At 45.4% G+C, this 12193-nt stretch overlaps 1 protein-coding gene across 4 annotated transcripts in view; it reads right to left on the reverse strand.

The window, feature by feature from the left end:
• LOC139552820 (sister chromatid cohesion protein PDS5 homolog B-like) overlaps nt 1-12193 on the reverse strand; it is a 95117-nt gene that overhangs the window by 11245 nt on the left and 71679 nt on the right. For 3 of the 4 annotated variants that reach the window (XM_071364880.1, XM_071364883.1, XM_071364882.1), the window contains 5 exons: nt 10376-10438; nt 5117-5262; nt 4751-4820; nt 3912-4315; nt 2199-2282 (listed from right to left, as the gene is read on the reverse strand). In XM_071364880.1, the coding sequence (XP_071220981.1) occupies nt 2199-2282; nt 3912-4315; nt 4751-4820; nt 5117-5262; nt 10376-10438 (767 nt within the window). The remainder of the gene's footprint in view (nt 1-2198; nt 2283-3911; nt 4316-4750; nt 4821-5116; nt 5263-10375; nt 10439-12193) is intronic. The other variant, XM_071364881.1, reaches the window with a different exon arrangement.

Consider the following 12193-nt stretch of genomic DNA (forward strand, 5'->3'; position numbering starts at 1 on the left):
GCATGTATGGGCTTCAGGCAGAAGTCTTCACACTTTTTGATGCATTTCAGAACTGCAGTTTCCTCTGCTTGGAGCAACAGTGAAGTGGGCAGGGCAGTACGGATTTCTTCTCTTACATCTGTAAGCAGTCTGAACATCAGACAGGATGGCATTGTCTCCCTCAATCCGAGCAATGGCTACTGCTATAGGTTTCAGGAGTTTCAGGCTGCTTAACACTCCCTCCCAAAATACATGATCCAGGCAGACTGTGATATGGCCATTTCTTGGATAAACTCCTTCCCCTCCAGGAGACTGTCAAACATGATGACAACACCACCTCAACGGGTGTTGCTGGGCAGCTACAATGTGGTGCTCTTATTCTTCTCACTTTGCTTGGTGAGGTAGATTTCTGCTATAACTTGATGACTCTTCACATACCTAACCATTTCCTTGGCTCTCTTGTTGGGTGTATCCATTGTTTTCAGTGCCATGATGTCCTTGAGGAGCCGATTCAATGCATGAGCAGCACAGCCAACGGGTGCGATGTGAGGGTAGGACTCCTCCACTTTAGACCAAGCAGCCTTCATGTTCGCAGCATTGTCTGTCACCAGTGCAAATACCTTCTGTGGTCCAAGGTCATTGATGACTGCTATCAGCTCATCTGCAATGTAGAGACCGGTGTGTCTGTTGTCCCTTGTGTCTGTGCTCTTATAGAATACTGGTTGAGGGTTGGAGATGATGCAGTTAATGATTCCTTGACCACGAACATTCGACCACCCATCAGAGATGATTACAACACAGTCTGCTTTCTCTATGATTTGCTTGACCTTCACTTGAACTCTGTTGAACTCTGCATCCAGCAAATTAGTAATAAAGCATGTCTGGTTGGAGTGGTGCATGCTGGGCAAAGAACCTTCATGAAATCTCTTTCAATACACATGGCCTGTGAGCATCAGAGGTGAACCAGTTTGCCTACACAGCTCGAGCAAGACATTCATCAGCATTTCTCTGACTACATTCCTCCATTGAGTCAACAACAAAAAACTTCTGATTCCAGGAGGACCATAAGCTTTTGCTATCGATAAGGTGTCAGATTCATCATTTTCACCTCGAATAGAAGTAGAGAGATTTTTGTCAGAGGTTGCTTGTTGTGAGCGCCGAGGGAACTTTATGCACTTGGCCAGATGATTCTGCATCTTTGTTGCATTCTACACATATGATTTGGCACAGTATTTGCAAATGTACACGGCTTTTCCTTCTACATTAGCAGCAGTGAAATGTCTCCACATCAGATAGTGCGCCTGTGGCATTTTCCTGTAAAGATGAGAAAAAAAAGTGTAAAAAAACAAACAAATACCATTCCATGTACAGATAAATAGCTAGGCAGTTAGATTAAAACAACTCCTTCGTAAGATAAATGTTTTATAATGAAACATGTATGGAAACAGGTGAATTAACACTCCTCAGTTAGCAGGCTCAAGCAAGCTAAAACCCACATGGTAGCAAAAACTAACTAGCAGAAATTGTTAACAAGTTAGAAATTATTTAAACACACTTTGCTGTAGGCTACAATTTACTAGTTAACAAAAAATCTTGTCATATAAAATATATTCACCCCACCCAGTATTGTAATCAAAACTTACCAGAAAGCATGTTGTCCTTGGCTCAGACAGGCTAGTAGTGTGGACTCAATAGCATCTCATTAGTGTGCAAGATCTTGAGAATCAGCTGTACATGTGATGGAAGAATGCACTGTGCATGCAGAGGGTTGCAATTCCATTGAATTGGGGATAGTTTAACCAAAATATGCCACAAGACCTAGAATTGCCTTATGTGTATCCCACAACAAAAGGTTCACTGTTATAAGATGGATTTAAGCAAAATTCCCAGGCTTAACTTGCCATGGAAAATTACTGGAAAGTTACTGACCCTTTGCAACCCTAGATCAGGTACACACCGTAGACATAAACCATTTACACACACACAGCTCAGAGAGGCCCAGCTCATGAGCTCCATCAGCAGCAGATTTTAATGTAGAAAACGAATGTGTCAACGTAACAAATGTTAATGCATCGTATCGAACCCAAACGCATCCAATCATTTCAGACTATAATGTATAGTTCCTGTATCATATCCCATGTTTCTCCATACATATCGAATCGTCTTGTAAGGGAAAGGTCCACATCACTAATGCACACACCTGCCACACACACACTTACGCTGGTTGTTTCTTGGCGGGCTGTGCTGCTGCCTTGGCCGGCCGTCCTCTCTTCTTCACTGGGGTGGACTCAGCAGACTCAGAACTGGGAAGGAAAACAACAGGATTTAGAGGTTATTGACAACAAACATAGATAAATGTGTGATTCTTTCAACACCGCAGTTAATATTTCACTTTGAAATAACAGATCATTCAAAAAGAGCATAAATGTCTACAGTGAATTCAGAAAGTATTCAGACCGCTTGACTTTATCCACATTTTGTTACGTTACAGCCTTATTCTAAAATGGATTAAATTAATTGTTTTCCTCAATCTACACATACATACCCTATAATGACAAAGCCAAAACAGGTTGAGAAATGTTTGCAAACGTATTAAAACAAAAAACATAAATACTTTATTTATATAAGTATTCAGAACCTTTGCTATGAGACTCGAAATTGAGCTCAGGTGCATCCTGTTTCCATTGATCATGCTTGAGATGTTTCTACAACTTGATTGGAGTCCACCTGTGGTAAATTACATTGATTGGACATGAGTTGGAAAGGCACACATCTCTTTATATAAGGTCCCACAGTTGACATGGCTTGGTTTTTGCTCTGACATGCACTGAGGTCGAAGGAATTGTCCGTAGAGACAGGATTGTGTCGGGACACAGATCTGGGGAAGGGTACCAAAACCTTTCTGCAGCATTGAAGATCCCCAAGAACACAGTGACCTCCATCATTCTCAAATGGAAGAAGTTTGGAACCACCAAGACTCTTCCTAGAGCTGGCCGCCCGGCCAAACTAAGCAATCGGGGGAGAAGGGCCTTGGTCAGGGAGGTGACCAAAAACCTGATGGTCACTCTGACAGAGCTCCAGAGTTCCTCTGTGGTGATGGGAGAACCTTCCAGATGGAAAACCATCTCTGCAGCACTCCACCAATCAGGCCTTTATGGTAGAGTGGCCAGACGGAAGCCACTCCTCAGTAAAAGGCACATGACATCCCAAAAGGCACCTAAGAAACAAGATTCTCTGCTCTGATGAAACCAAGACTTAACTTTTTGGCCTGAATGCCAAGCGTCACGTCTGGAGGAAACCTGGCACCATCCCTACGGTGAAGCATGGTGGTGGCAGCATCATGCTGGGGGGATGTTTTTCAGCAGCAGGGACTGGGAGACTAGTCAGGGTCGAGGGAAAGATGAACGGAGCAAAGTACAGAGAGATCCTTGATGAAAACCTGCTCCAGAGCGCTCAGGACTTGAACTCGATCTAACATCTCTGGAGAGACCTGAAAATAGCTGTGCAGCGACGCTCCCCATCCAACCTGACAGAGGTTGAGAGGATCTGCAGAGAAGAATGGGAGAAACTCCCCAAATACAGGTGTGCCAAGCTTGTAGCGTCATACCCAATAAGACTGAAGGCTGTAATTGCTGTAAAAGGTGCTTCAACAAAGTACTGAGTAAATAGTCTGAATACTTATGCAAATGTGATGGGTTTTTGTGTGTTTTTTTTATACTGTTTTTGCTTTGTCATTATGGGGTATTGTGTGTAGATTAATGAGGGGGAAAAAACTATTTAATCCATTTTAGAATAAGGCTGTAACATAACAAAATGTGGAAAAAGTCGAGGGGTCTGAATACTTGTCAACAGAACTGTAACAGATCTTACAGGATGGTTTATGAGGTGGCTACATCACATATCAAGGAGAAAAACACCAAATGCCCTCTGACCTTTGTGTCGATCTCCTTGCCGCCCGCGCTGGTCTTCCTCCCTTAGTCTTCAACTCGATATTCTCCTCCTCTTCCTCTTCCTCCTCTTCTTCCTCCTCTCCTCCCTCATCCTCTTCTTCAGGGGGAGGAGTTGCCTTCTTCCGACCCCGCCCCCTCCCCTTAGCTGGAGTTTCCTGATTGACTGCTGCAGCCTTCGTGGACCGCCCCCTACGCCCTTTTTTGGGCGGGCTGTTCTGCTCGTCTTCCGTCTGGGCGTCGCCGAGTCGGGACTCCTCTCCCCATTGGTCCTCGGGGTCGACTACTGCTGCTGCCTTCTTGCGGCCGCGCTTGGGTTTAGGAGAAGGGTTGTCGTCAAGGTTACTGGAGGCTGCGCCTCGTTTACGGCCCCGGGGTTTGTCACTGTCCTGTAAGAAGGTCGTATTGTCAACGAACTGCTATTTGACTGTAAGGAGACAGTAGTGTCGACTAAGTTGGATTTGACAGTTTGTGTTACTTTGAGGAACACAGGTAACTGATTGATCGCTTGTTTGGATTACCCAAGAACAAATAGATATATTTCCAAGTGAAAATACACTTTCTCAGTAAATGAGTCTTACTTGGTGGGATAGTTAAACGACACGTTGGATTGCTTCCCCTGTAAGCAGTGTATGGGATAAGGTATGGATAGAAACCATTGTTTTGGTTTTAACCGGCCACCGTTCCCCAGTGCTAACTTTTTAGCATTTGTGATATAAAAACCAATGCAGGTCAATATCCCTGATATTAACATTTTCACATTTCATGTACAAATCATCTTAAAGTAACTTCATGGAGCTACACAATACATTTCAGACACTTACCTTTGTGTCAGAGGTGTCTCCTTTCTTCATGATGTCTTCATTCTCACTGTGGTCCTCTGCACTGTCATGTCTGGGACAGGGAGACAGGAGGACAGGTTAGAGACACTCATGTCTGGTACAGGGACAGGTTAGAGACACTCATGTCTGGGACAGGGAGACAGGAGGACGGGTTAGAGACACTCATGTCTGGGACAGGGAGACAGGAGGACAGATTAGAGACACTCATGTCTGGGACAGGGAGACAGGAGGACAGGTTAGAGACACTCATGTCTGGTACAGGGAGACAGGAGGACAGGTTAGAGACACTCATGTCTGGTACAGGGAGACAGGAGGACGGGCCAGGTCTAGGGTAAGAGGTGTGTGTACCTGGTCTTGGTGCGTTGAGGAGAGCTGGGGTTTGAGGTACTATCCTCGTTGCTAGCCGTCTCCATGCGTGATGCTTTACTCTGGATGGGTTTGCCTGCTGAGGCCAGGGGCTTGTTCACCGCTCCTAACACGTTAGCTGCTTTAGGCTGGGGGGAGGGAGAGAGAGAAGGTGTGTAGGGGTGAGGGAGGGTGTGTAGGGGTGAGGGAGGGTGTGTAGGAGTGAGGGTGTGCAGGAGTGAGGGAGGGTGTGTAGGGGTGAGGGAAGATGTGTAGGGGTGAGGGAGGATGTGTAGGGGTGAGGGAGGATGTGTAGGGGTGAGGGAGGATGTGTAGGGGTGAGGGAGGATGTGTAGGGGTGAGGGAGGATGTGTAGGGGTGAGGGAGGATGTGTAGGAGTGAGGGAGGATGTGTAGGAGTGAGGGAGGATGTGTAGGAGTGAGGGAAGATGTGTAGGAGTGAGGGAGGATGTGTAGGAGTGAGGGAAGATGTGTAGGGGTGAGGGAGGATGTGTAGGGGTGAGGGAGGATGTGTAGGAGTGAGGGAGGATGTGTAGGGGTGAGGGAAGATGTGTAGGAGTGAGGGAGGATGTGTAGGGGTGAGGGAAGATGTGTAGGGGTGTGGGAAGATGTGTAGGGGTGATGGAGGATGTGTAGGGGTGAGGGAGGGAGGATGTGTAGGGGTGAGGGAGGGAGGATGTGTAGGGGTGAGGGAGGATGTGTAGGGGTGAGGGAGGATGTGTAGGGGTGAGGGAGGATGTGTAGGGGTGAGGGAGGATGTGTAGGGGTGAGGGAGGATGTGTAGGGGTAAGGGAGGATGTGTAGGGGTGAGGGAGGGAGGATGTGTAGGGGTGAGGGGGCACAGGGAAGAAGGGAAGAGAGGAAAGGTCAGAGGTCAGAACAGGGGAGTCAAACTCATTTTTCTCACTTATATCTCCCCTCTGGAAATGTATTTTTGAATTTCTGTGATTATTAATTAGCCAGCTGGACACAGTGGAGACACTGCATGAATGTAGGTCCATTATTTCTACACAGTTTCAATTTGGTTTTAGTCATTTTAAAAAGTATACTATATATACAAAAGTATGTGGACACCCCTTCAAATTAATGGATTCCGCTATTTCAGCCTCACCCGTTGCTAACAGGTATAAAATCGAGCACAGAGTCATGCAATCTCCATAGACCGACATTGAGCTCTTCAGTAAGGCCATTCAACTGCCAGAGACTTTCAACGTGGCACAGTCATAGGATGCCACCTATCCAACAAGTCAGTTCATCAAATTTCTGTCCTGCTAGAGCTGCCCCGGTCAACTGTAAGTGCTGTTATTGTGAAGTGGAAATGTCTAGGAGCAACAACGGCTCCGCTGCTAAATGGTAGGCCACACAAGCTCACAGAACGGGACCGCAGAGTGCTGAAGCGTGTAAAAATCATCTGTCCTCGGATGCAACACTCACTACCGAGTTCCAAACTGCCTCTAAGCAACGTCAGCACAATAACTGTTCGTCGGGAGCTTCATGAAATGGGTTTCAATGGCCGAGCAGCCAAACACAAGCCTTAGATCACCATGCGCAATGCCAAGCGTCGGCTGGAGGGGTATAAAGCTCGCCGCCATTAGACTCTGAAGCAGTGGAAACGCATTCTCTGGATTGATGAATCACACTTTACCATCTGGCAGTACGATGGATTAATCTTGGTTTGGCGGATGCCAGGAAAACGCTACCTGCCCAAATGCATAGTGCCAACTGTAAAGTTTGGTGGAGGAGGAATAATGGTCTGGGGCTGTTTTTCATGGTTTGGGCTAGACCCCTTAGTTCCAGTGAAGGGAAATCTTAACGCTACAGCATACAATGATTTGTCGAGATCGGTGTGGAAGAACTTCACTGACCTACACAGAGCCCTGACTTCAACTACATCGAACACCTTTGGGATGAATTGGAACGCCAACTGCGTGCCAGGCCTAATCGCCCCACATCAGTGCCCGACCTCACTAACATCTTGTGGCTGAATGGCGGCAAGTCCCCGTAGCAATGTTCCAACATCTAGTGGAAAGCTTTCTCAGAAGAGTAGAGGCTGTTATAGCAGCAAAAGGGGGACAAACTCTATATTAATGCCCATGATTTTGGAATGAGATGTTCAACGAGTAGGTGTCCACATACTTTTGGTCACGTAGTGTATATAGATTGTTATTTTATTACTCAAACTACCATGTCTGACCACCCTGGGTTAGACAATTTATCCCACTGTTTGGCAAGGGCTCCCAATCGCTGATTCTAACAACCGAAGTTGAGCAAATGAATACCATGGGCAGTCATCCTACCGCTAAGGGCTGTCTGAATGACTACCATGGGCAGTCATCCTACCGTTAAGGCTTGTCTGAATGAATACCATGGGCAGTCATCCTACCGTTAAGGGCTGTCTGAATGAATACCATGGGCAGTCATCCTACCGCTAAGGCCTGTCTGAATGAATACCATGGGCAGTCATCCTACCGTTAAGGGCTGTCTGAATGAATACCATGGGCAGTCATCCTACCGCTAAGGGCTGTCTGAATGAATACCATGGGCAGTCATCCTACCGTTAAGGATTGTCTGAATGAATACCATGGGCAGTCATCCTACCGCTAAGGGCTGTCTGAATGAATACTATGGGCAGTCATCCTACCGCTAAGGGCTGTCTGAATGAATACCATGGGCAGTCATCCTACCGCTAAGGGCTGTCTGAATGAATACCATGGGCAGTCATCCTACCGCTAAGGGCTGTCTGAATGAATACCATGGGGCAGTCATCCTACCGCTAAGGGCTGTCTGAATGAATACCATGGGCAGTCATCCTACCGCTAAGGGCTGTCTGAATGAATACCATGGGCAGTCATCCTACCGCTAAGGGCTGTCTGAATGAATACCATGGGGCAGTCATCCTACCGCTAAGGGCTGTCTGAATGAATACCATGGGGCAGTCATCCTACCGCTAAGGGCTGTCTGAATGAATACCATGGGCAGTCATCCTACCGCTAAGGGCTGTCTGAATGAATACCATGGGCAGTCATCCTACCGCTAAGGGCTGTCTGAATGAATACCATGGGCAGTCATCCTACCGTCAACTTCTTATGGATGGGGGGCAGTATTGAGTAATTTGGATGAATAAGGTGCCCAGAGTAAACTACCTGCTACTCAGTCCCAGAAGCTAAGATATGCATATTATTAGTAGATTTGGATAGAAAACACTCTGAAGTTTCTAAAACTGTTTGAATGATGTCTGTGAGTATAACAGAACTCATATGGCAGGCAAAAACCTGAGAAAAAATCCAACCAGGAAGTGGGAAATCTGAGGTTTGTAGGTTTTCAAGTCTTTGCCTATCCAAGATACAGTGTAAATTTGGTCCGATTGCACTTCTTAAGGCTTCCACTAGATGTCAACAGTCGTTAGAACCTTGTTTCAGGCTTCTACTGTGAAGGGGGAGCGAATAAGAGCTGTTTGAGTCAGGGGTCTGGCAGAATGCCATGAGCTAAATCATGCCCGTGGCCGTGAGAGCGAGCTCTGTTCCTTTTCATTTCTAAAGACAAAGGAATTGTCCGGTTGAAACATTATTGAAGATTTATGTTAAAAACATCCTAAAGATTGATTATATACATCGTTTGACATTTTTCTACGAACTGTAATACAACTTTTTTGACTTTTCGTCTGGACTAAGTGCCTGTGCCTCGTGAATTTGGATTTGTGAACTAAACGCGGGAACAAAAAGGAGGTATTTGGACATAAATGATGGACTTTATCGAACAAAACAAACATTTATTGTGGAACTGGGATCCATGGGAGTGCATTCCGATGAAGATCATCAAAGGTAAGTGAATATTTATAATGCTATTTCTGACTTCTGTTGACTCCACAACATGGCGGGTATTTGTATGGCTTGTTTTGGTGCCTGAGCGCTGTACTCAGATTATTGCATGGTGTGCTTTTTCCGTAAAGCTTTTTTGAAATCTGACAGCGGTTGCATTAAGGAGAAGTGTATCTTTAATTCCATGTTTAACACTTGTATTTTTATCAACATTTATGATGAGTATTTCTGTAAATTGATGTGGCTCTCTGCAAAATCACCAGATGTTTTGGAAGCAAAACATTACTGAACATAACGCGCCAATGTAAACTGGGATTTTTGGATATAAATATGAACTTTATCGAGCAAAACATACATGTATTGTGTAACATGATGTCCTATGAGTGTCATCTGATGAAGATCATCAAAGGTTAGTGATTAATTTTATCTCTATCTCTCTTTGGCTGGAAAAATGGCTGTGTTTTTCTGTGACTAGGTGCTGACCTAACATAATCATTTGGTGTGCTTTCGTCGTAAAGCCTTTTTGAAATCGGACACTGTGGCTGGATTTACAACAAGTTTATCTTTAAAATGGTGTAAAATACTTGTATGTTTGAGGAATTTTAATTATGAGATTTCTGTTTGAAATTGGCGCCCTGCACTTTCACTGGCTGTTGTCAAATCGATCCCGTTAACGGGATTTCAGCCCGTCTCATCCCTAAGAAGTTTAAGGCCTGTCTGAATGAATACCATGGGCAGTCATCCTCCCGTTAAGGCCTGTCTCAATGAATACCATGGGCAGTCATCCTACCGTTAAGGCCTGTCTGAATGAATACTAAGGGCAGTCATCCTACCGTTAAGGCCTGTCTGAATGAATACTATGGGCAGTCATCCTACCGTTAAGGCCTGTCTGAATGAATACTAAGGGCAGTCATCCTACCGTTAAGGACTGTCTGAATGAATACCATGGGCAGTCATCCTACCGTTAAGGCCTGTCTGAATGAATACCATGGGCAGTCATCCTACCGTTAAGGCCTGTTTGAATGAATACCATGGGCAGTCATCCTACCGTTAAGGCCTGTCTGAATGAATACCATGGGCAGTCATCCTACCGTTAAGGCCTGTCTGAATGAATACCATGGGCTGTCATCCTACCGTTAAGGCCTGTCTGAATGAATACCATGGGCTGTCATCCTACCGTTAAGGCGGCAGGGTAGCCTAGTGGTTAGAGCGTTGGACTAGTAACTGAAAGGTTGCAAGTTCAAATCCCCGAGCTGACAAGGTACAAATCTGTCGTTCTGCCCCATGAACAAGGCAGTTAACCCACTGTTCCTAGGCTGTCATTGAAAATAAGAATTTGTTCTTAACTGACTTGCCTAGTTAAATAAAGATAAAATAAAATAAAAAAGGCCTGTCTGAATGAATACCATGGGCAGTCATCCTACCTTTCCAGGTGTAAAGAAGGACTTCATCTCTGGAGGGAGATAGTTCTTTGTGTTGCTGAAATTCTACAGAAGAGATGTTTAGTCAGAAAGTGAATCCATTGAATGGTTTTATTTGCAGATTAGAGCGAGCACACACACACACACGCACACACACACAGTAGAGGTCTTCACAGATCTTCCCGAACCGGATTACCCGACCCGGGATGTTGTCGTTGATCCCGGGTCGGATCCTGCTCAGTGGCCACGGACTTCGGATCTGAGTGAAAATGTGTGAAATACCGACCAGATCCTAAATTATATTTGAATAATTTAAATCTAAAAACAGCATTGGCCTAAACTCAAATTTCACACATTCAATGATTATTCTCTTAAATTATTGTCAGGGGGTCCCCTTTCATCAAACTAAATGTGGCAAAGTATCATTTTGTGACATGAAAACTAGCCAAAACTAGCCACTGCACGTGACACCGGGTAAAACAGTGTACTAGAAGTGGGTGACTAGGAGGAGGTCTCCCTCAGTCTATATAAACAGGTCTGTCCTAGTCTATATGTAAAGAGGTCTCCCCTAGTCTATATAAAGAGGTCTCCCCCAGTCTATATAAAGAGGTCTCCCCCAGTCTATATAAAGAGGTCTCCCCCAGTCTATATAAAGAGGTCTCCCCCAGTCTATATAAAGAGGTCTCCCCCAGTCTATATAAAGAGGTCTCCCCCAGTCTATATAAAGTCTCCCCTAGTCGATATGTAAAGAGGTCTCCCCTAGTCGATATGTAAAGAGGTCTCCCCTAGTCGATATGTAAAGAGGTCTCCCCTAGTCGATATGTAAAGAGGTCTCCCCTAGTCGATATGTAAAGAGGTCTCCCCTAGTCGATATGTAAAGAGGTCTCCCCTAGTCGATATGTAAAGGGGTCTCCCCTAGTCGATATGTAAAGAGGTCTCCCCTAGTCGATATGTAGAGGTCTCCCCTAGTCGATATGTAAAGAGGTCTCCCCTAGTCGATATGTAAAGAGGTCTCCCCTAGTCGATATGTAAAGAGGTCTCCCCTAGTCGATATGTAAAGAGGTCTCCCCTAGTCGATATGTAAAGAGGTCTCCCCTAGTCGATATGTAAAGAGGTCTCCCCTAGTCGATATGTAAAGAGGTCTCCCCTAGTCGATATGTAAAGAGATCTCCCCTAGTCTATATGTAAAGAGGTCTCCCCTAGTCTATATGTAAAGAGGTCTCCACTAGTCTATATAAACAGGTCTCTCCCAGTCTATATAAACAGGTCTCTCCCAGTCTATACAAACAGGTCTCTCCCAGTCTATACAAACAGGTCTCCCCCAGTCTAAACAAAAAGGTCACTCCCAGTCTACACAAAGAGGTCACTCCCAGTCTACACAAAGAGGTCACTCCCAGTCTACACAAAGAGGTCACTCCCAGTCTACACAAAGAGGTCACTCCCAGTCTACACAAAGAGGTCACTCCCAGTCTACACAAAGAGGTCACTCCCAGTCTACACAAAGAGGTCTCCCCTAGTCTACATAAAGAGGTCTCCCCAGTCTATATAAAGAGGACTCCCCCAGTCTATATAAAGAGGTCTCCCCCAGTCTATATAAAGAGGTCTCCCCCAGTCTATATAAAGTCTCCCCTAGTCGATATGTAAAGAGGTCTCCCCTAGTCGATATGTAAAGAGGTCTCCCCTAGTCGATATGTAAAGAGGTCTCCCCTAGTCGATATGTAAAGAGGTCTCCCCTAGTCGATATGTAAAGAGGTCTCCCCTAGTCGATATGTAAAGGGGTCTCCCCTAGTCGATATGTAAAGGGGTCTCCCCTAGTCGATA

Source organism: Salvelinus alpinus, chromosome 24, assembly GCF_045679555.1.
Source record: "Salvelinus alpinus chromosome 24, SLU_Salpinus.1, whole genome shotgun sequence".
In the NCBI taxonomy this organism is placed as follows: domain Eukaryota; kingdom Metazoa; phylum Chordata; class Actinopteri; order Salmoniformes; family Salmonidae; genus Salvelinus; species Salvelinus alpinus.